Raw genomic sequence first — 25,069 nt, forward strand, 5'->3', positions numbered from 1 at the left:
AGAAGGTGGGGTTGGGGGGTATGGGGAGAAGGTGGGGTTGGGGGATATGGGGAGAAGGTGGGGTTGGAGGATATGGGGAGAAGGTGGGGTTGAGAGATATGGGGAGAAGGTGGAGTTGGGGGATATGGGGAGAAGGTGGGTTTGGAGGATATGGGGAGAAGGTGGAGTTGGGGAGAAGGTGGAGTTGGGGGATATGGGGAGAAGGTGGAGTTGGGGGGAGAAGGTGAGACGGTTGGATTCAGTTTAATAACCCTTCCTGATCTCAGACCTCTTCCTGAACACGCGTTGCGCGCCGTCTCTTGAGTCAAAGATCACGCGTCCTCTATTTGAGCCCAGTGAAGGTGAGTTCGGCCATCCCGTCCCTGATGTAACGGAAGTACTCCAGGTGTGTGCGATGGATCTTCCAGCGGTATTTGCCACAGCTCTTGGCGTACTGCATGAAGTGGGGGGCGCCGGTGAAGATGACGTTGTCGGCCAGGATAATGCTGCCCTCCTGCAGCAGGTTGTAGTCTTCCAGTAACTGCAGGTCCCGCAGGTAGCAGCGCTTCCACTGGTTCATGAAGACAAAGTCAAACTTGTCCACTTCGAACCTCTCCCTGAACTGAGGGATCACCTCATCCGAGGGACTGATGATCTGTTCCACCTGGTCAACGGCAAATATGTCCAAGCCATTCCGTGTTAAAGAACGTTCAAATAGTACCTTAACTTATCACAGCTGAGGGTACAATTTTGTACTCATCAGGTAAAGGAATTTAGAAATGGAATATTGCCCAACTTTTGATCCTGTGTTACATTCCTGCACAAGTTAGACACAGAGTAAAGCTCCCTTTACACTGTCCCATCAAACACTCGCAGGGTAGGTACAGCACGGGGTTAGATACAGAGTAAAGCTCCCTCTACACTGTCCCATCAAACACTCCCAGGGCAGGTACAGCACTGGGTTAGATACAGAGTAAAGCTCCCTCTACACTGTCCCATCAAACACTCCCAGGGCAGGTACAGGGGGTTAGATACAGAGTAAAGCTCCCTCTACACTGTCCCATCAAACACTCCCAGGGCAGGTACAGCACGGGGTTAGATACAGAGTAAAGCTCCCTCTACACTGTCCCATCAAACACTTCCAGGGCAGGTACAGCACAGGGTTAGATACAGAGTAAAGCTCCCTCTACACTGTCCCATCAAACACTCCCGGGGGGGAACTCTTCTTGCATCCACCTGAAAGAGCAGACGGGGCCTCTGTTTAACATCTCATCCAAAAGACGGCACCTCCGACAGTGTGGCGCTCCCTCGGTACTGCCCCTCTAACAGTGCGACGTACCCTCAGTACTGCCCCTCCGACAGTGCAGCGCTCCCTCAGAACTGCCCCTCCGACAGTGCAGTGCTCCCTCAGTACTGCCCCTCCGATAGTGCGGCGCTCCCTCAGTACTGCCCCTCTAACAGTGCGACGTACCCTCAGTACTGCCCCTCCGACAGTGCAGCGCTCCCTCAGAACTGCCCCTCCGACAGTGCAGTGCTCCCTCAGTACTGCCCCTCCGACAATGTGGCGCTCCCTCTAACAGTGCGACGTACCCTCAGTACTGCCCCTCCGACAGTGCAGCGCTCCCTCAGAACTGCCCCTCCGACAGTGCAGTGCTCCCTCAGTACTGCCCCTCCGACAGTGCGGCGCTCCCTCAGTACTGCAATGGAGTGTAGCCTAGATTGTTATGCTCAAGACTCTGGAGTGGGATGTGAACCCACGACCTTCTGACTGAGACCCGAGAGTGCTGCCCACTGAGCCACAGCTGACACCAGGGAAATTTAGTGAGGATTAAGCTCCCAGTTTAGAATGGAGACAATTAAAGAGCAAATTCATTGCGAACATAACAACAGCATCACGCATTTATATTGTGCTTTTAACAGTAAAACATCCCACCTGAGTGTTAACACTGTTGATATTAGGACAGGTGACAAAAAGATTGGTCACAGAGTTTTAAGGAGAATCTTAATGGAAGAGAGAGAGGTTTAGGAGGGGATTCTATGGTCTAAGCAGTTGAAGACTGTCATGTATTCAACCAGCATTGTAACCCATGTAGAATCTGACCTAGGTTGTACACTGTGAGAACAATGACCACTAGGTGGTGAACTTGTGGGAGACACTCCTAACCTGGATCTTCAGGTACAAAAGGGGACGCTCCACCCACCTTCATCACTTGAGTGCTAAGGAATAAAGGACAGGTCACAGACTGACCTTCTCTCAAGCATGGGCCTCGTGTGCATCTATACTGTATTGTAAGGACCTATCAATGGCGACGAGAAACTGGGATTTAAACCACACGTGCATGGCCACTAGCAGAACAGACGAGAGGTACTGTGTTAAGGAATGGTTGGGACAGAGATTCAACATTGTTAAAGCAGCACACAGTTTTCCAGGCAGACAAGGGCAATCGGGCATGCCCCAACATGTAGTCGAACCCAGAGGTGGAGTTCGACAGAGACAATGGCAAGTTGAACGGCGATTCATGCCATTGCAAGGGACAATACGGCCAGCAATCGGGCCATCAACACCTGTTAATGGCGTATTCAAGAACATTCACAGGGGCAGTCAGGCAAGGGACCTTTTGTTTCCAACAACAGCTCATGTTGGAGGCGTGGAGGCACACACTCAGCCTGAGTTTGCAGAGATGAGCAAAATACTTGCAGAAATGAACGCTGGGGGAAATTGCTGGAAGCTGAAGTTCAACGAGTTCATGTGGAGCACGTACACAGTTCATACACCAGGACGCCACTGATAATGACATCCCAGTATTAATGGAGCTGGACACGGGAGCCAGCCAGTCCCTGATGGGTATCAAACAGTTCGAAAAGTTGTGGGCATCCAAGGCCAGGAGGCCAAAATTATCGCCGATTGACGCATAGCTACGGACTTGCACAAAGCAGATCATTCCGGTGCTAGGCAGCGCCACGGTAGTTGTGACCCACAAAGATTCGGAGAACAGACTGCCACTCTGGATTGTCCCAAGGGACGGTCCCGAACTACTGGGGAGGAGTTGGCTTGCTGTCATGAACTGGAAATGGGGCGATGTCAATGCAATTTCCTCTGTGGAGCGAGTATCATGCTCACAGGTCCTGGACAAATTTGACTCATTATTTCAACCCGGCATTGGCACTTTCATGGGGGCCAAGATAGTGATTCACATAAACCCGGACTCCAGGCCAGTACACCACAAGGCCAGAGCAGTGCCGTACGTGATGCGGGAAAAAATAGAAGGCGAATTGGACCGCATGCTGAGGGAAGGCATCATCTCGCCAGTCGAATTCAGTGACTGGGCGAGCCCGATCGTGCCGGTGCTCAAGGCAGATGGGTCGGTCAGGATATGTGGTGATTACAAGGCCACCATCAATCGGGTGTCACTCCAAGACCAGTACCCTCTACCAAGAGCGGAGGACCTCTTTGCAACGCTATCCGGTGGCAAACCTTTTTCAAAATTGGACCTGACCTCAGCTTACATGACCCAGGAGCTGGCGAGTGAGTCGAAGAAGCTGACCACCATCACGACACACAAGGGGTTGTTTGAGTACAACAGATGTCTGTTCGGGATTCACTCGGCCGCCGCGATCTTCCAACGAAATATGGAAAGCCTCCTCAAGTCGATTCCAGGGACGGTGGTTTTTCAGGACGGCATCCTCATTACGGTTTACGATACTGAAGAACACCTCCACAACCTGGAGGAGGTGCTACACAGACTGGACCGGGTAGGGCTGCAACTGAAAAAGGCGAAGTGCGTCTTCCTAGCTCCAGAGGTAGAATTCCTGGGGATGAGGGTAGCAGCAGACGGGATCAGACCGATAGCGTCCAAGACGGAAGCGATCCAGAGAGCACCCAGACTCCGTAACACGACGGAGCTGCGTTCGTTCCTGGGGCTCCTGAACTATTTTGGTAACTTTCTTCCCAAATTGAGCATGCTGCTAGAGCCACTACACGTGCTCCTACGCAAAGGTCGCGAATGGGTCTGGGGGGGACAGCCAGGAAAGGGCTTTTAATAGAGCACGCAATTTGTTATGTTCCAACACTCTGTTAACACTATACGACCCATGTAAGAAACTTGTGTTAACGTGCGATGCGTCGTCCTATGGTGTCGGGTGTGTGTTGCAGCATGTCAATGTCAAGGGTCAGTTACCGGCGGTAGCTTATGCCTCCAGGAGTCTGTCCCAGGCAGAAAGGGGCTACGGGATGGTAGAAAAGGAGGCGCTCGCATGTGTATATGCTGTAAAGAAAATGCACCAGTACCTGTTTGGCAGGAAATTTGAGCTGGAGACAGATCACAAACCCCTAACGTTCCTTTTGGCCGACAACAAGGCCATAAATGCAAACGCATCGGCCCGCATACAGAGATGGGCACTTATGTTAGCTGCCTATGACTACACAATTCGGCACAGACCGGGCACCGAAAACTGCGCCGATGCACTCAGCAGGCTCCCACTAGCCACCACTGAAGGGGCTACCGAGCATGTTGCTGAGATAGTCATGGCTGTTAAAGCTTTCGGAAGCGAAGGCTCACCCGTGACAGCCCGTCAGATTAACGTCTGGACAAATAGAGACCCGCTATTGTCTCTAGTCAAGAAATGTGTCCTGAATGGGGACTGGGCAGCCACGTACAGGGCATGCCCTGAGGAATTTAACCATTTCACAGGCGGAGGGATGAAATCTCAATTCAGGCCGATCGCCTACTGTGGGGAAACCGCGTAGTCATGCCCCAGATGGGCAGAGAGGTGTTCATCAGAGAACTCCACAATGAGCACCCGGGCATTGACATGATGAAGGCAATTGCCAGGTCACACGTTTGGTGGCCAGGGATAGACACAGATCTGGAACTTTGTGTTCGCAGGTGCAACACATGTGCCCAGCTGGGCAATGCGCCCAGCGAAGCCCCTGGCCATGGCCCGCCAAGCCTTGGTCACACATCTGTGTGGACTACGCAGGTCCTTTCATGGAAAAAATGTTTTTGGTTGTAGTAGACGCTTACTCCAAATGGATCAAGAGTGACATTTTAATTTCAAGCACATCCTCTGCCATGGTAGAAAGTCTACGGGCAATGTTCGCCGCCCACGGTCTACCGGACGTCTTGGTCAGCGACAATGGCCCGTGCTTCACAAGCACTGAATTCCAGGACTTCATGGCAGGCAATGGAATTAACCATGTCAGAACGGCACCGTTTAAGCCGGCCTCAAACGGCCAGGCAGAACGAGCAGTGCAGATAATCAAACGGGATGCTCAGAATCCAAGGGTGTTCCCTACAAAGATGCTTATCACGCCTCCTGTTGGGCTATAGATCCTGACCACACTCACTCACAGGGGTTCCACCCGCAGAGCTGCTAATGAAAAGGACGCTCAAAACCCGGCTATCCCTTATACACCCCACCATGAAAGAAATTGTCGAGAGCAGGCGCCAGCCACAATATGACTACCATGACAGGAATGTGAGGGCGCGATGTATTGATGTAAATGATCCTGTTTTTTTCCTCAATTACGCTGCAGGGCCCAAATGGCTCGCAGGCACTGTGATTGCCAAAGAGGGAAATAGGATTCTGGTAGTTAAACTTACCAATGGACAAATCTGCTGCAAACATGTGGATCAAACAAAAAGGAGGTTCAGCAACCCCATAGAAGAAGCAGAGGAAGAACACGATGTAGAGTTCACTCCACCACAGGTGACCGAACACCGGAACCAAAGGGAGGAGAGCCCAGTCACTGTGGGCAGTCCGGACAGGCCTGAGGCACCGCAAACAGCAGACACTCAGGCCAGCGCCCAACAACCGGGGCCCCAACTCAAGCGCTCTACAAGAGAGCGTAAACCACCAGAGAGACTCAACCTGTGATCCCAATAAGACTTTGGGGGGGAGGTGATGTCATGTATTCAACCAGCATTTTAACCCATGTATAATCTGACCTAAGTTGCACACCGTGAGAACACTGACCACTAGGTGGGAGACACTCCTAACCTGGACCTTCAGGTACAAAAGGGGAAGCTCCACCCACCTTCATCACTTGAGTGCTAAGGAATAAAGGACAGCTCACAGACTGACCTTCTCAAGCATGGGCCTCGTGTGCATTTATACTGTATTGTAAGGACCTATCAAAGACATTCCTCCCTATCTCTGTAATCTCCTTCAGCCCCACAATCCCCCGGGATCTCTGCGCTCCTCTAATTCTGCCCTCTTGAGCATCCCTGATTATAATCGCTCAACCATCGGTGGCCGTGCGTTCAGCTGCCTGGGCCCCAAGCTCTGGAACTCCCTCCCTAAACCTCTCCGCCTCTCTACCTCCCTTTCCTCCTTTAAGACGCTCCTTAAAACCGACCTCTTTGACTAAGTTTTTGGTCACCTGCCGTAAGTTTTTCTGATGTGACTCGGTGTCAAATTTGTTTTGTCTTACAATATTCGTTGGGACATTTCACTACGTTAAAGGCGCTATATAAATACAAGTTGTTGTTGTGTTGGTGGTTTAGCTGCAAGGCTCACCGTGTCCTCATCGAATCCCGCCAGGCGAATTATCTTCTCGGCCACCGCTGCATTACTCTCGTCCATCTCCACGGTGTAGAGCCTGGCGTTGACGGGTAGGGTCCTGGCCATGCGGAGTGTCGAGTAGCCGCAGTAAGTTCCCAGCTCCAGGACCGTCAGAGGAACATTCTCGTAGATCAGTCGCTCCAGGATCTTGCCTGAAATTTGGTGGGGGAGAAAAGAAAGTAAGAATTGCTGTTTTGTGGGAGCACAACTTGGCTGCCGCGTTTCATACATTACAACAGTGACCGCACTTCAAAAAGTAGTGAGGGAGCGTCGCACTGTCGGAGGGGCAGTACTGAGGGAGCGCCGCACTGTCGGAGGAGCAGTACTGAGGGAGCACCCCAATGAAGGAGCACCGCACTGTCGGAGGGGCAGTACTGAGGGAGCGCCGCACTGTCGGAGGGGCAGTGCTGAGGGAGCGCCGCACTGTTGGAGGGGCAGTACTGAGGGAGTGCCGCACTGTCGGAGGGGCAGTGCTGAGGGAGCGCCGCACTGTTGGAGGGGCAGTACTGAGGGAGCACCGCACTGTCGGAGGGGCAGTACTGAGGGAGCGCCGCACTGTCGGAGGGGCAGTGCTGAGGGAGCGCCGCACTGTCAGAGGGGCAGTACTGAGGGAGTGCCGCACTGTCGGATGTGCCGTATTTCGAATGAGACGTTAAACCGAGGCCCCGTCTATAGTGGAGGCTTTGGAGGCAGTTCAGAGAAGGTTCACTCGGTTAATTCCGGGGATGAGGGGGTTGACTTATGAGGAAAAGTTGAGTAGGTTGGACCTATATACATTCAAATTCAGAAGAATGAGAGGTGATCTTATCGAAACGTATAAGATTATGAGGGGGCTTGACAAGGTGGATGCATAGAGGATGTTTCCACTGATGGAGGAGACTAGAACTAGGGGGCATGATCATAGAATAGGGGCCGCCCATTTAAAACTGAGGTGAGGAGAAATATCTTCTCTGAGGGTTATAAATTTGTGGAATTTGCTGCCTCAGAGAGCTGTGGAAGCTGGGAGATTGAATAAATTTAAGACAGAAATAGACAGTTTCTTAAACGATAATGGAATAAGGGATTATGAGGAGCGGGCAGGTAAGTGGAGCTGAGTCCATGATCAGATTAGCCATGATCTTATTGAATGGCGGAGCAGGCTGGGTGGGTTGTATGGCCTACTCCTGTTCCTATTTCTTAGGTTCTTATAGTCTCAGGTGGACATAAAAGATCCCAGGGCACTACTGGAAGACGAGCAGGGAAGTTCTCCCCGGTGTGCTGGCCAATATTTATCTCTCATCTAACATCACTAAAAAAGATTATCCTGCCATTATCAAGGGGCTGAATGGCCTCCTCTTGGAATCATTGAATGATACAATGCAGAAGGAGGCCATTCTGTCCATTGTGTCTGTGCTGGCTGTTTAAAAGAGCTATCCTGTGCCTGTGTAGCGCCTCCCCACTGGCAGCCTAGCTGAGGTAGTACATCATCCAACCATCCCGCCAACCCTCTTTACCTTTCTCCGGTCCCATGTTGCTCAGATACTCCGAATGGTAGCACCACGTGTCGAAGGTGCTGAGGATGTTCTCGGGATCCCCGGGGATGCCGTGCATCATCACGTACTGGAAGGCCCTCTCTTCCCTGGACAAGCCGGTCACATAGTCCTGAATCTTTCGGACAACGACTGCCCGCCAGAACAGCAGGAAGTAGTAGCGGTACCGGATAATGAGCGTCATCAGGAAGGGAATGAAGGCGAGAGCGATAGCTGGAGAGACCATCTGGGGGAGAAGGATGGGGGGTGGGAAACAGGGTCAAAGAGAGCAAAGTAAGGATTGAGAAACTGCGTTAAATAGCGAGGCTTTCTCTACCTCCAGAACCTCTCATCCGTCACTCACTCACCTGTAGCTGTTGCTGAAATTCAATGGTACAACACTCAGGTGTTAGCCGTAGCTCAGTGGGTACCCACTTGAGAGAAGGGCACAAAAATCTAGGCTGACATCCCGCAGCCAGTGCTGAGGGAGCGCCGCACTGTCGGAGGGGCAGTACTGAGGGAGAGCCGCACTGTCGGAGGGGCAGTACTGAGGGAGCGCCGCACTGTCGGAGGGGCAGTACTGAGGGAGAGCCGCACTGTCGGAGGGGCAGTACTGAGGGAGTGCCGCGCTGTCGGAGGGGCAGTACTGAGGGAGAGCCGCACTGTCGGAGGGGCAGTACTGAGGGAGCGCCGCACTGTCGGAGGGGCAGTACTGAGGGAGAGCCGCACTGTCGAAGCTGCCGTCTTGAGGTTGAGACGTTAAACCAAAGCCCTGTCTGCTCTCTCCAGTAGATGTAGAAGATCCCAGAGCACTATTTCAAAGAAGAGCAGGGCAGCTCTCCCCGGTGTCCTGTCGAATATATATCTCTCGATCAAAACCACTAGTGTTAAAACTGTGGCTCAGTGGGTAGCACCCTCGCCTGTGAATCAGAAAGTTGTGGGTTCAAGTCCCACTCCAGGAACTTTAACACATAAATGTAGGCTGACACTCCAGTGCAGTACTGAGGGAGCGCGGCACTATTGGAGGGACAGTACTGAGGGAGCGCCGCACTGTCGGAGAGGCAGTACTGAGGGAGTGCCGCACTGTCGGAGGGGCAGTATTGAGGGAGTGCCGCACTGTCGGAGGGGCAGTACTGAGGGAGTGCAGCACTGTTGAAGGGGCAGTACTGAGGGAGCGCCGCACTGTTGGAGGGACAGTACTGAGGGAGCGGCACACTGTCGGCGGGGCAGTACTGAGGGAGTGCCGCACTGTCGGAGGGGCAGTACTGAGGGAGTGCCTCACTGTCGGAGGGGCAGTACTGAGGGAGCGCTGCACTGTCGGAGGGGCAGTACTGAGGGAGCGCTGCACTGTCGGAGGGGCAGTACTGAGGGAGTGCTACACTGTCGGAGGTGATCTCTTTTGGATGAGACAAACCGAGGTCCCATCTGCCCTCTCAGTTTGAAGTAAAAGATCCCATGGCATTATTTTGAAGAAGAGCAGGGGAGTTATCCCCGGTGTCCTGGCAAATATTTATCCCTCAATCAACATCACTAAAACAGATTATCTGGTCATTATCACATTGCTGTTTGTGGGAGCTTGCTGTGCGCAAATCGGCTGCCGCATTTCCCACATTACAACAGTGACCACACTCCAAAAAGTACTTAATTGGCTGTAAAGCGCTTTGGGACGTCCCGAGGTTGTAAAAGGTGCTAGAAAATGCAAGTCTTCCTCTCTTTCTTTCTCCCTTTCTCTCTCTTTCTTTCCATTCCTACCTTTGTAACAGCCTGAAGCTCTGTCTCTCTGAGACGGTGCGAAGCGATGCTGATTCCTTACCGGAAGCTGCTCGGCCCTCTTGTATTATTGATCACCTTCCAGGGCCCTGGAGAAGGTTCTGGAAGCCTCGTGGGATCAGGTTTAGCCAGCCAGATATTTGGGTGTCCAGTTTCTCAGCAGGTTGGGTTTAATAGCATCCAGTACTTGCCCTAGAACAATGAGCCTCATTAAAATGTAATGGAGCCCAGTAACAGTCCTAATGTCAGCTAACTTTCCTAATGAAAATTACTCACCATAATACCTGGAACTTGAACAATCCCTTCACCCTCTCCATCACACTCTCTTTCTCTCTCATTCTGTCTCTCTTGCTCTCTCTTTCTCATTCTGTCTGTCTGCCTCTCTTATTTGTGTTATATATGCATGTTTGTTGGTTGTGTGAAGTCTGTAACACTGTTATGTAATACTGAATGTACCTGACACTGTAAACACCTTACCTGTACACCAGAGGGCGCTACTGCTGCCCAACCTCAGATGATCCGGAATCCACCATCAATCATTAATGCGAGGCAGTTAAAACCTTGTTGATGCTGTGGAGGTGATCATCGGTCCCATCAATGCCGTTTTAAGCACTATGCGTACAACGGTTGCAGAACAATGGGACACCTCCATCGAATGTGCAGGCGAGCTGCAAACCCTGCAAACCACCACGTTGCAGAGGAAGATCGATCCACTGTGGATCAGGCTGAATTAGAGACTCGTACCGAGGAGGCAGAAGTGTACGGAGTACATACATTCACCACGAAATGTTCACCAATAATATTGAAAGTTCAACTGAACGGAATTCCAGTATCGATGAAACTGGACACGGCTGCGTGTCAGTCCATAATGAGTAAAAAGGCCTTCGACAGGCTCAGGGGCAAAAAGGCACACAGGCCCAAGCTCAGCCCCATTCACTCCAAACTAAGGACTTACACCAAGGAACTAATCCCTATAATTGGCAGTGCAGAAGTTAAAGTCTCCTATGATGGAGCAGTACACAAACTCCCGCTGTGGATTGTGCCAAGGGGATGGCCCCACATTGTTTGGCAGAAGCTGGCTGGGAAACATCCGCTGGAACTGGGATGACATCCGAGCACTTTTGTCCGTCGCCGATGCCTCATGTGACCAGGTTCTGAGCAGGTTTCCATCGATGTTCGAACCAGACATTGGAAGCTTCTTGGGGGCGAAAGTGCAGATCCATTTGGTTTCCGGTTCGCAACTCATCCACCACAAGGCACGGGCAGTACCTTATACGTGAGAAAGTGGAAGTTGAACTGGACAAGCTGCAGCGAGAAGGCATCATCGTGCCGGTGGAATTCAATGAGTGGGCCAGTCCGATTGTCCCGGTACTTAAAGAGGACGGCACGGTCAGAATTTGAGGGAACTATAAAGGGATTAACCATTTTTCGCTACAGGACCAGTACCCGCTACCCAAGGCAGACAACCTATTTGCGACCCTGGCTGGAGGGAAAATGTTCACCAAGCTGGACCTGACCTCGGCCCAAATGACACAGGAGCTGGAGGAACAAAGGTCTGTTCATCTGTAACAGTTGCCCGTTCGGGGTTCGGTTGGCCACAGCAATCTTCCAACGGAACATGGAGAGCCTGCTAAAGTCGGTTCCTCGCACCGTAGTTTTCCAGGACAACATACTGGTTACAGGTCGGGAGCCTGGATGATGTGGAATCGGTATGGGTGGAGCTGCGGAATTCCAAAGGGCAGAAAACGCTAGTGGGAGTTGTGTATAGACCACCAAATAGTAGTAGTGAGGTTGGGGACAGCATCAAACAAGAAATAAGGGAGTTGTGCAATAAAGGTACAGCAGTAATCATGGGCGACTTTAATCTACATATTGATTGGGCTAACCTAACTGGTAGCAATGCGGTGGAGAGGGATTTCCTGGAGTGTATTAGGGATGGTTTTCTAGACCAATATGTCGAGGAATCAATCAGGGAGCTGGCCATCCTAGACTGGGTGATGTGTAATGAGAAGGGACTAATTAGCAATCTTGTTCCCTTGGGGAAAAGTGACCATAATATGGTAAAATTCCTCATTAAGATGGAGAGTGACAAAGTTAATTCGGAAACTAGGGACCTGAACTTAAAGAAAGGTAACTTCGATGGTTTGAGGCGTGAATTGGCTAGAATAGACTGGCAAAGGATACTCAAAGGGTTGACGGTGGATAAACAGTGGCAAACATTTAAAGATCACATGGATGAACTTCAGCAATTGTTTATACCTGTCTGGAGTAAAAATAAAACTGGGAAGGTGGCTCAACCGTGGCTAACAAAGGAAATTAAGGATAATGTTAAAGCCAAGGAAGAGGCATATAAATTGGCTCGAAAAAGCAACAAAGCTGAGGACTGGGAGAAATTTAGAATTCAACAGAGGAGGACTAAGGGTTTAATTAGGAGGGGGAAAATAGAGTATGAGAGGAAGCTTGCAGGGAATATAAAAACTGACTGCAAAAGCTTCTATAAATATGTGAAGAGAAAAAGATTAGTGAAGACAAACGTAGGTCCCTTGCAGTCGGATTCAGGTGAATTTATAATGGGGAACAAAGAAATGGCAGACCAATTGAACAAATACTTTGGTTCTGTCTTCACGAAGGAAGACACAAATAACCTTCCAAATGGACTAGAGGACCGAGAGTCTAGTGAGAAGGAGGAACTGAAGGATATCCTTATTAGGCGGGAAATTGTGTTAAGAAATTGATGGTATTGAAGGCCGATAAATCCCCGGGGCCTGATAGTCTGCATCCCAGAGTACTCAAGGAAGTGGCCCTAAAAATAGTGGATGTATTGGTGATCATTTTCCAACAGTCTATCGACTCTGGATCAGTTCCTATGGACTGGAGGGTAGCTAATGTAACACGACTTTTTAAAAAAGGAGGGAGAGAGAAAACGGGTAATTATAGACCGGTTAGCCTGACATCAGACGTGGGGAAAATGTTGGAATCAATCATTAAGGATGAAATTGCAGCGCATTTGGAAAGCAGTGACAGGATCGGACCAGGTCAGCATGGATTTATGAAAGGGAAATCATGCTTGATGAATCTTCTGGAATTTTTTGAGGATGTAACCAGCAGAGTGGACAAGGGAGAACCAGTGGATGTGGTGTATTTGGACTTTCAAAAGGTTTTTGACAAGGTCCCACACAAGAGATTGGTGTGCAAAATTAAAGCACATGGTATTGGGGGTAATGTACTGACGTGGATAGAGAACTGGTTGGCAGACAGGAAGCAGAGAGCCGGGATAAACGGGTCCTTTTCAGAATGGCAGGCAGTGACTAGTGGATTGCCGCAGGGCTCAGTGCTGGGACCCCAGCTCTTTACAATGTATATTAACAATTTAGATGAAGGAATAGCGTGTAATATCTCCAAGTTTGCAGATGACACTAAACTGGGTGGCGGTGTGAGCTGTGAGGAGGATGCTAAGAGGCTGCAGGGTGACTTGGACAGGTTAGGTGAGTGGGCAAATACATGGCAGATGCAGTATAATGTGGATAAATGTGAGGTTATCCATTTTGGGGGCAAAAACATGAAGGCAGAATATTATCTGAATGGCGGCGGACTAGAAAAAGGGGAGGTGCAACGAGACCTGGGTGTCATGGTTCATCAGTCACTGAAAGTGGGCACGCAGGTACAGCAGGCGGTAAAGAAGGCAAATGGTATGTTGGCCTTCAAAGCTAGCGGATTTGAATATAGAAGCAAGGAGGTATTAATGCAGCTGTACATTCCAGGCCTCACCTGGAATATTGTGTACAGTTTTGGTCTCCTAATCTGAGGAAGGACGTTCTTGCTATTGAGGGAGTGTAGCGAAGGTTCACCAGACTGATTCCAGAGATGACTGGGCTGTCATATGAGGAGAGACTGGATCAACTGGACCTTTATTCACTGAAGTCGAGAAGGATGAGAGGGGATCTCATAGAAACATATAAGATTCTGACGGGACTGGACAGGATAGATGCGGGAAGAATGTTCCCGATGTTGGAGAAGTCCAGAACCAGGGGACATAGTCTTAGGATAAGAGGTAGGCCATTTAGGACTGAGATGAGGAGAAATTTCTTCACTCAGAGAGTTGTTAACCTGTGGAATTCCCTGCCGCAGAGAGTTGTTGATGCCAGTTCACTGGATATATGCAAGAGGAAGTTAGATATGACCCTTACGGTTAAGGGGATCAAGGGGTATGGAGAGAAAGCAGGAAAGGGGTACTGAAGGAATGATCAGCCATGATCTTATTGAATGGTGGTGCAGGCTCGAAGGGCTGAATGGCCTACTCCTGCACCTATTTTCTATGTTCCTACACCATTGAGCACTTGAAGAATCTGAAAGAGGTTCTTGGTCGGTTGAATCGCGTGGGGCTCAGGTTGAAACGCTCGTAGTTCCTGGTGCAGGAGGTCGAGTTCTTGGGAAGAAGAATCGCAGCAGAGGGCATCAAACCCACCGACGCCAAGACGGAGGCCATCAACAACGCACCGAGACCACAGAACGTGATGGAGCTGCGGTCGTTCCTGGGACTCCTTAACTATTTCAGTAATTTCCTACCTGGGTTAAGCACCCTGCTAGAACCCCTACATGCGCTACTGCGCAAGGGAGACGACTGGGTATGGGGGAATTCACAAGAGGCTGCCTTTGAGAAAGCCAGAAAACTGTTGTGTTCAAACAAACTGCTTGTCTTGTATGACCCTTGTAAAAGATTAGTGCTAGCTTGCGATGCGTTGTCATACGGGGTCGGGTGTGTGTTACAACAGGCTAATAAATCGGGGATTTTGCAACCGGTCGCTTATACATCCAGGAGTTTGTCCAAGGCCAAAAGGGCCTACAGCATGATTGAAAAAGAGGCTCTGGTGTGCGTTTACCGGGTAAAGAAAATGCACCAGTACTTATTTGGCCTCAAGTTTGAGCTTGAAACTGACCACAAGCCACTCATATGGCTGTTCTCTGAGAGCAAAGGGATTAACACCAATGCCTCTGCCAGCATCCAAAGATAGGCGCTCACACTGTCGGCATACAAATATGTAATCCGCCACAAACCGGGCACAGAGAACTGCGCAGATGCTCTCAGTCAGCTGCCATTGCCCACCACCGGGGTGGAAATGGCACAGCCAGCGGACTTGCTCATGGTCATGGATGCATTCGAAAACGAAAAGTCATCCGTTACAGCCCGCCAGATCAGGACCTGGACCAGCCAGGATCCTTTACTGCCCTTAGTAAAAAAAACTGTGTCCTCCATGGGAGCTGGTCCAGCGTTCCAGCGGAGATGCAGGAGGCAATTAAGCCATTCCACAGGCGCAAAGACGACATGTCCCTGCAAGCGGATTGTCTGTTGAGGGACAATCGCGTGGGCAATCTTGCCCAAGAAAGGCAGAGATCCGTTCATTTGTGAATTGCACAGCACCCACCTAGGCATTGTAATTGTTATTTTTGTAAACCTGTAAATACCTTGTGTAACCGCCAGAGGGCTCATCCCCTGGAGTCCCAAGGGATCCCACAATCCCTTGGGAGCACCTGTACTTAAGGAGGCCTGACAGGCTGGAGTGGCACTCTGGAGACCTGTAATAAAAGACTACTGTCACACTTTACTTTTGAGCTCACAGTATCTGGTCAGACTCTTGATTTATACACAACAGTAATGACGAAAGCAGTAGGCAGATCCCACGTGTGGTGGCCTGGCATCGACTCAGATTTAGCGTCATGCGTGCGCCAGTGCAACACTTGCTCTCAGCTGGGCACTGAACCCAGAGAGGCACCGCTAAGTTTGTGGTCGTGGCCCTCCAAACAGTGGATCCACGTGGACAATGCGGGCCCATTTCTACGCAAAATGTTTTTGGTTGTCATGGACACTTACTCAAAATGGATTGAATGTGCAATAATGTCTGTAAGCACTTCCACGGCCACTATTGAAAGCCTATGAACCACGTTTGCCACGCACGGCCTGCCTGATGTCCTAGTCAGTGACAATGGGCCGCGTTTCACCAGTGCTGAATTCAAGGAATTCATGACCCGCAATGGGATCAAGCACGTCACATCTGCCCTGTTCAAGCCCGCATCCAATGGCCAGGCAGAACGGGCAGTTCAGACCATCAAGCAAAACTTGAAACGTGTGTCGGAAGGCTCCCTGCAGACCCGACTATCCCATGTGCTGCTCAGCTACCGCACCAGACCCCAGTCACTCACCGGAGTTCCCCCAGCCGAGCTGCTCATGAAAAGGGCGCTCAAAACAAGGCTCTCTCTTGTCCACCCTGATCTCCATGATCACGTGGAGGGCAGGCGGCATCAACAAAGTGTGTACCATGACTGCGCAAATTTGTCACGCGATATTGAGGTCAATGATCCTGTGTTTGCACTTAGTTATGGACATGGTCCCAAATGACTCGCTGGCACGGTCTTAGCCAAACAGGGGAGTAGGGTGTTTCAGGTCAAATTGGCCAACGGACTAACGTGCAGAAAACATTTGGACCAAATCAAATTGCGGTTCACCAACAGCTACGAACAACCCGAAGAAGACACCACCAACTTTGACCCTCCAACACACACACAAGTGGCAACTGACATCATGGTTGACCACGAAGCCGAACTTACCATCCCCAGCAGCCCGGCAAGGCCAGTTGCCCAACAGCCCAGTGAAGAACTAACCAACTCGCCCACACCCGCATTCGTACCGAGACAATCAACAAGGGAGCGAAAAGCCCCAGATCGTCTCACCTTGTAAATAAGTGTACTATTGACTTCACGGGGGAGTGATGTTATGTATTTAACCCCTTGTAATTTGTATTACACTACCACCAAAGGGCCTACCTGTTGGAGTCCCAAGGGATCCCAGCATCCCTTGGGAGCACGGTATATAAGCAGGCCACCCACAAGGTACATGCACTCTGGAGTCTTATTAAAGGAGCTAAGGTCACACTTACACAGTGCTCAGTTTCATCCTTTATTGTGAACGTATCAGTGTGCATCACCCCCGCCATGACAGGAACTGATGACTGCTGGATTGACCACCTCCTAATTTGCTCTGTCATCAATATTGCCCCAAAACAGCGATGGCAACAGGAGCAATGCCACAGGAAAATCAACGCTGGAGCACTCAAAGATTCTGCTGAGATAGCCCTTTCAGACAGCGCCTTGTACCAACCTGTTGACTCCCAGTGAATCAGAAGTAGAGTGTCCACAGTGCCTGGTCTGCCCTCAAGGCTTCCATAATTAGCATTGGCGAAGAGATGCTCAGTCACTCGACCAGGAAACACCAAGACTGGTTCGACGAGAACGACCAAGAGATCCAGGAGCTAATAAGCCGCAAGCGCAAGGCGTTCTTGAACTGGAAACAGCAACACAACTCGAGAGCAAGAAAACAGCTCTACTGACATCTGAAGGCAAAGGTCCAACATAAAACCCACGACCTAAAGAACAGATGGTGGGTGGAGAAAGCACAGGAGATCCAGTAGCAAGCCGATAACCACGAAGTGCGAGGATCCTTTAGCGCAGTCAAGACCACTTGCGGCCCAAGCACCCGAGGCCCTACCCCACTGCTGGCCAAGAATGGAGAGGTGCTCATCAAGAACAGAGAGGCAGTCAATGCCCGCTGGAAGGAGCACTTCGAAGATCTCCTCAACCGAGACCCTGTCTTCGATGCGAGTGTCTCCAACTCCATCCCACAGCATGCTACCCGCCACCATCTCAGCACAACCCCAGCCCAGCACGAGGTAGAAAAAGCCATCCGACTACTGAAGAACAAAAAGGCATCAGAAGTGGATGGAATCCCCGCCAAAGCACTAAAACATGGCGGAGAAGCACTACTGGCACAAATTCATGACTTCATTTCTCTTATCTGGAAGGAGGAGAGCATGCCGGGAGATCTGAGAGACGCCGTAATCGTGACCATCTTCAAGAAGGGTGACAAGTCTGACTGCGGTAACTACAGAGGAATCTCCCTGCTGTCGACCACCGGGAAAGTCATTGCAAGAATCCTTCTCAATCGCCTTCTCCCTGTGGCTGAAGAGCTCCTCCCAGAGTCGCAATGCAGACTCCGCCCACTAAGTGGCACAATGGACATGATCTTCACCGCGTGACACATACAAGAGAAATGCAGGGAACAGCACCAACTCTTGTACATGGCCCTCTTTGACCTTACAAAGGCCTTTGACACCATCAACCATGAGGGATTATGGAGAGTCCTTCTCTGATTTGGCTGCCCTCAAAGGTTTGTCACCATCCTCCACCTGCTCCACGATGACATGCAAGCCGTGATCCTGACCAACGGATCCAGCACAGAGCCATTCCATGTTCGGACCGGGGTCAAGCAGGGCTGTGTCATCGCACCAACGCTCTTCTTGATCTTCCTTGCTGCAATGCTCCATCTCACCCTCGGCAAGCTCCCCCCTGGAGTAGAGCTAAATTACAGGACAAATAGGAATCTGTTCAACCTCCGCCGCCTCCAGGCCAGATCCAAGGTCGTCCCACCCTCCGTCATTGAATTGCAGTACGCAGACGATGCTTGCGTCTGCACACTCGTAGGCCGAACTCCAAGCCATCGTCAACACCTTCACCGAGGCATACGAGAGCATGGGGCTTACACTAAACATCCGTAGGACAAAGATCCTCTACCAACCTGCCCCGGCACACATCACTGCCCCCCGGTTATCATAATCCACGACGAGGCCTTGGACAACGTGGACCATTTTCCATACCTCGGGAGCCTGCTGTCAACAAGGGCAGACATTGATGACAAGGTCCAACACTGCAGCCTTCGATCGCCTGAGAAAGAGAGTGTTTGAAGACCAGGACCTCAAACCCGACACCAAGCTCATGGTCTACAAAGCCCTCCTGTATGGCTCAGAGACATTGGTCCCGAAATTGATGGCCTTACCGCCCACTGCCACCAACATTCCTTGATAAAGTGCAACATCCCCACCGACACCTGGGAGTCCCTGGCCAAAGACCACCCTTTGGGCGGCACTTGGGCGGATGGAGGCCTTCACCAATTTCGGCCCCATGGACTATGTACAGCAGGCACCTCAAACATTGGAGAAGTACCACTAATGCTGCCTCCGCAAGATGCTGCAAATCCATTGGCAGGATAAGCTCACCAACATCAGTGTTCTCGCTCAGGCCAACATCCCCAGCATTGAAGCACTGACCACACTTGATCAGCTCCGCTGGACGGGCCACATCGTCCGCAAGCCTGACACGAGACTCCCAAAACAAGTGCTCTACTCGGAGCTTCGACACAGCAAGCGAGCCCCAGGTGGGCAGAGGAAACGCTTCAAGGACACTCTCAAAGCCTCCCTGATAAAGTGCAACATCCCCACCGACACCTGGCCCAAGACCACTCAAAGCAGAGGAAAAGCATCCGGGAAGGCACTGAATACCTCGAGTCACTTCGCCAACAGCAAGCTGAAGACATGTAGTATAGTATTAGGCAGTCCCTCGTAGCGAGGATGACCTGCTTCCACACCAAAAAGGGATGAGTTCACAGGTGTTTCAATGAGGGAACTGACATTCTAGGTCCTGAACTACATATTGAAGGGTGGAAGATGCCTGTGCGTGGATTCTTTAAACGTGGGGTGGCCGTTGCACACCAGCCACCACAGCGCAAGACAGCGGAAGGAGCGCACGACAACCCAAGCCCCCCACCCACCCGTCCCTCCAACCACCGTCTGCCCCACCTGTGACAGAGACTGTAGATCCCAAATTGGACTCCTCAGCCAATACTGAGTAACATAACATATGTCAAAAGTGAGAAAGAGAAAAAGGGAGAGACAAAATGAGAGACAAAGAAAGAAAGCAGAAGGGATTAAGAGAGAGTGAGACAGATAGAGTGAGAGAGAGACCAGCAAAGGTGAATACCATGGAATAAAAGGGACATGGCAGGATGGATACGGGATTGGCTCAGTGACAGGAAACAGAGAGTAATGGTGAACGGTTGTTTTTCGGACTGGAGGAAGGTATACAGTGGTGTTTCCACTGCTTTTCTTGATATAGCTTCTTCTCTTCTCTTCTTAGGCAATCCCTCGGAGTCGAGGATGACTTGCTTACACACTAATATGAGTCCTTAGGTGGCTGAACAGTCCAATACGAGTGAAATCACTGTTGTACTGTGGGAAACACGGCAGCCAACTTGTGCACAGCAAGCTCCCACAAACAGCAATGTGATAATGAGCAGATCATCTGATTTTGTTTTTGAGGATTGGGAACATTTTTTAAACCAGCAAAGGACAACTAAAAAAATTATAAAGATAGAGAAGATGGATTATGAGAGTAAACTCGGAAGAAATATAAAAACAGATAGTAAAAGCTTCTACAGGTATATAGTATTATTATTAGGCGGTCCTCATATCGAGAATGACTTGCTTCTGCACCAAAAAGGGATGAGTTCACAGATGTTTCGATGAGAGACCTGAAATTCCATGTCCTGATTTACATATTGAAGGGTGGAAGATGCCTGTGCGTGGATTCTTTAAACGTGGGGTGGCCGTTGCACACCAGCCACCACACGGGTTTGACAGAGCACGGTGTTGGTCCAGTGGCAAGGGTTAACCAAGACGACTGGAAACCAAGCTCTGCTGCACGAACCTGGTGTAGACAAACTCCTACTGTCCATAGATTGTAGTGTGGGCTGGCCCATGCTGCCCCTGGGTCCTCGCCTCTTCCGGGCCCCGAACTCACGCCTCTGGGGGAGGTGGGACCAGTACAAACCGGATGGTTCTGGGGAACCAGTATAAACCGGACGGTCTGCACCTGGGCAGGACTGAAAACAATGTCCCTAGGGGGAGTATTTGCTCGTGCTATTGGGGAGGAGTTAAACTAATATGGCAGGGGGATGGGAACCTATGCAGGGAGACGGAGGGAAGTAGAATGGGGACAGAAGCAAAAGATAGAAAGAAGAAAAGTAAAAGTGGAGGGCAGAGAAACCTAAGGAAAAAAACAAAAAGAGCCAAATTACAGCAAAATTCTAAAGGGGCAAAGTGTGTTAAAAAGACAAGCCTGAAGGCTCTGTGCCTCAATGCGAGGACTATTCGGAATAAGGTGGACGAATTAACTGCGCAGATAGCAGTTAATGGATATGATGTAATTGGCATCACAGAGACATGGCTCCAGGGTGACCAAGGCTGGGAAATCAACATTCAAGGGTATTCAACATTTAGGAAGATAGACAGAAAGGAAAAGGAGGTGGGGTGGCGTTGCTGGTTAAAGAGGAAATTAATGCAATCGTAAGGAAGGACATTAGCTTGGATAATGTGCAATCGGTATGGGTGGAGCTATGGAATACCAAAGGGCAGAAAACGCTAGTGGGAGTTATGTACAGACCACCAAACAGTAGGACTGAGGTTGGGGATAGCATCAAACAAGAAATTAAGGATGCGTGCAATAAAGGTACAGCAGTCATCATGGGCGACTTGAATCTACATATTGACTGGGCTAACCAAACTGGTAGCAATGCGGTGGAGGAGGATTTCCTGGAGTGTATTAGGGATGGTTTTCTTGACCAATATGTCGAGGAACCAACTCAAGGGCTGGCCATCCTAGACTGGGTGATGTGTAATGAGAAGGGACTAATTAACAATCTGGTTGTGCAAGGCCCCTTGGGGAAGATTGACCATAATATGGTAGATTCTTTATTAAGATAGAGAGTGACACAGTTAATTCGGAGACTAGGGTCCTGAGCTTAAGGGAAGGTAACTTTGATGGTATGAGGCGTGAATTGGCTAGAATAGACTGGCGAGTGATACTTAAAGGGTTGATGGTGGATAGGCAATGGCAAATATGGATGAACTTCAACAATTGTACATCCCTGTCTGGAGTAAAAATAAAACGGGGAAGGTGGCTCAACCGTGGCTAACAAGGGAAATTAAGGATAGTGTTAAATCCAAGGAAGAGGCATATAAATTGGCCAGAAAAAGCAGCAAACCTGAGGACTGGGAGAAATTTTGTAATACAGCAGAGGAGGACAAAGGGTTTAATTAGGAGGGGGAAAATAGAGTATGAGAGGAAGCTTGCTGGGAACATAAAAACTGACTGCAAAAGCTTTTCTAGATATGTGAAGAGAAAAAGATTAGTGAAAACAAACGTAGGTCCCTTGCAGTCAGATTCAGATGAATTTATAATGGGGAACAAAGAAATGGCGAACCACTTAAACAAGTACTTTGGTTCTGTCTTCATGAAGGAAGACACAAATAACCTTCCGGAAATACCAGGGGACCGAGGGTCTAGTGGGAAGGAGGAACTGAAGCAAAACTTATTAGGCGGGAAATTGTGTTAGGGAAATTGATGGGATTGAAGGCCAATAAATCCCTGGGGCCTGATAATCTGTATCCCAGAGTACTTAAGGAAGTAGCCCTAGAAATATTGGATGCATTGGTGATCATTTTCCAACAGTCTATCGTCTCTGGATCAGTTCCTATGGACTGGAGGGTAGCTAATGTAACACCACTTTTTAAGAAAGGAAGGAGAGAGAAAACGGGTAATTATAGACCGGTTAGCCTGACATCAGTAGTGGGGAAAATGTTGTAATCAATCATTAAGGATGAAATAGCAGCACATTTGGAAAGCAGTGACGGGATCGGCCCAAGTCAACATGGATTTATGAAAGGGAAATCCTGCTTGACAAATCTTATAGAATTTTTTGAGGATGTAACTAGTAGAGTGGACAAGGGAGAACCAGTGGATGTGGTGTATTTGGACTTTCAAAAGGCTTTTGACAAGGTCTCACACAAGAGATTGGTGTGCAAAATTAATGCACATGGTATTGGGGGTAATGTACTGTTGTGGATAGAGAACTGGTTGGCAGACAGGAAGCAGAGAGTCGGGATAAACGGTTCCTTTTCAGAATGGCAGGCAGTGACTAGTGGGGTACCACAGGGCTCAGTGCTGGGACCCCAGCTATTTACAATATACATCAATGATTTGGATGAGGGAATTGAGTAATATCTACAAGGTTGTAGATGATACTAAGCTGGGTGGCAGTGTGAGCTGTGAGGAGGACGCTAAAAGGCTGCAGGGTGACTTGGACAGGTTAGCTGAGTGGGCAAACGTGTGGCAGATGCAGTATAATGTGGATAAATGTGAGGTTATCCACTTTGGGGGCAAAAACAGGAAGGCAGAATATTATCTGAATGGCGGATGATTAGGAAAAGGGGAGGTGCAACGAGACCTGGGTATCATGGTACATCAGTCATTGAAAGTTGGCATGCAGGTACAGCAGGCGATGAAGAAGGCAATGGTATGTTGGCCTTCATAGCTAGGGGATTTGAGTAGAGGAGCAGGGAGGTCTTACTGCAGTTGTACAGGGCCTTAGTGAGGCCTCACCTGGAATATTGTGTTCAGTTTTGGTCTCCTAATCTGAGGAAGGACATTCATGCTATTGAGGGAGTGCAGCGAAGGTTCACCAGACTGATTCCCGGGATGGCAGGACTGACATATGAGGAGAGACTGGATCAACTGGGCCTGTATTCACTGGAGTTTAGAAGGATGCGAGGGGATCTCATAGAAACATATAAAATTCTGACAGGACTGGACAGATTAGATGCAGGAAGAATGTTCCTGATGTTGGGGAAGTCCAGAACCAGGGGACATAGTCTAAGGATAAGGGGTAAGCCATTTAGGACTGAGATAAGGAGAAACTTCTTCACTCAGAGAGTTGTTAACCTGTGGAATTCCCTGCCGCAGAGAGTTGTTGATGCCAGTTCATTGGATATATTAAAGGGGGAGTTAAATAAGGCCCTTACGGCTAAAGGGATCAAGGGGTATGGAGAGAAAGAAGGAAAGGGGTACTGAGGTGAATGATTATCCATGATCTTATTGAATGGTGGTGCAGGCTCGAAGGGCCGAATGGCCTACTCCTGCACCTATTTTCTATGTTTCTCTCCTGGGCCCTGATCTTTCCACCACGATCTCTCACCGCTTCTCCGCCCCGACCTCCCCGCTCCTCTGCTGTCTCTGGGCCCCGTCGATGATCCTGTCTACGCTCCAATCAGCGACCTGCCTTTAGGTTTCATCAATCCAGTTGCCCTCCTCGAAGTTGCCGCCCCACTGGAGCGGCTCGTGCTGCTTTCTGCAGAGGCTAAGCTCCCTTTATCCCCGACCTGTAGCCTGGTGTTTCCTCACAGGTCGGGGGCCGCCGCACTGTGTGCTGGGCCGCTCCAGCTCCTCCCTTTATCCCCGACCAGCGGGGATAAGAGGATACGGATATATAATAAGTAAGGGAGTAGGTAAAGTAAACGTTGGTCCCTTAGCGGATGAGACTGGGGAATTAACAATGAGGAAGAGGGAAATGGCAGAGACTTTGAACAAATATTTTGTATCAGTCTTCTCGGTAAAAACATCCCAATCATAGATAATCAAAGGGCTATAGCGAGGGGGGAGCTTAAAACAATCACTATCACTTAAAAAAAAGTACTCGATAAAATAATGGGACTAAAGGTGGACAAGTGCCCTGGACCTGATGGCCTGCAACCTACGGCCTTAAAAGAAGTGGCTGCAGAGATAGTGGATGCAATGGTTGCAATCTACCAAAATTCCCTGGACTTTGGAGAGGTCCCAGCGGATTGGAAAACCGCAAATGTAAAGCCCCTATTTAAAAAAGGAGGGAGACCGAATGCAGGAAACAATAGATCAGTTAGCCTAACATCTGTCATTGGGAAAATGCTGGAGTCCATTATTAAGGAAGCAGTAGCAGGACATTTGGATCAGCATAATACAGTCAAGAAGAATCAGCATGGTTTTATGAAAGGGAAATCATAAGAACATAGGAAATAGGAGCAGGAGTGGGCCATTTGGCCCCTCGAGCCTGCTCTGCCATTCAATAAGATCATGGCTGATCTGATCATGGACTCAACTCTACTTCCCCACCCGCTCCCCATAACCCTTTACTCCCTTATCGCTCAAAAATCTTCTTTCCCCGCTTTAAATATATTAATTAACCCAGTCTCCACAGCTCTTTGGGGCAAAGAATTCCACAGATTTACAACCTTCTGAGAGAAGAAATTCCTCCTCATCTGAGTTTTAAATGGGCGGTCCCCTTATTCTATGATTATGTCCTAGTTTTAGCTTCCCCTATGAGTGGAAATATCCTCTCTGCATCCACTTTGTCGAGCCCCCTTGGTTCGATTAGATCACCTCTCATTCTTCTGAACTCCAATGAGTATAGGCCCAACCTACTCGAGCGATCTTCATAAGTCAACCCCCTCATCCCCGGAATCAACCGAGTGAACCTTCTCTGAACAGCCTCCATA

General features: G+C 49.7%; 1 protein-coding gene across 1 annotated transcript; it reads right to left on the minus strand.

Moving 5' to 3' along the window:
• Window positions 1-322: 322 nt before the first annotated feature.
• On the minus strand, window positions 323-8,298 carry tomt (transmembrane O-methyltransferase). Its single transcript, XM_070892586.1, has 3 exons — window positions 8,037-8,298; window positions 6,499-6,695; window positions 323-643 (listed from the first exon to the last, which is right to left on the minus strand). Exons 1-3 carry the CDS (start codon window positions 8,296-8,298, stop codon window positions 323-325), a joined length of 780 nt encoding a protein of 259 aa, XP_070748687.1.
• Window positions 8,299-25,069: the final 16,771 nt, after the last annotated feature.

Source organism: Pristiophorus japonicus, chromosome 10 (genome assembly GCF_044704955.1).
Source record: "Pristiophorus japonicus isolate sPriJap1 chromosome 10, sPriJap1.hap1, whole genome shotgun sequence".
Classification (NCBI taxonomy): Eukaryota; Metazoa; Chordata; class Chondrichthyes; family Pristiophoridae; genus Pristiophorus; species Pristiophorus japonicus.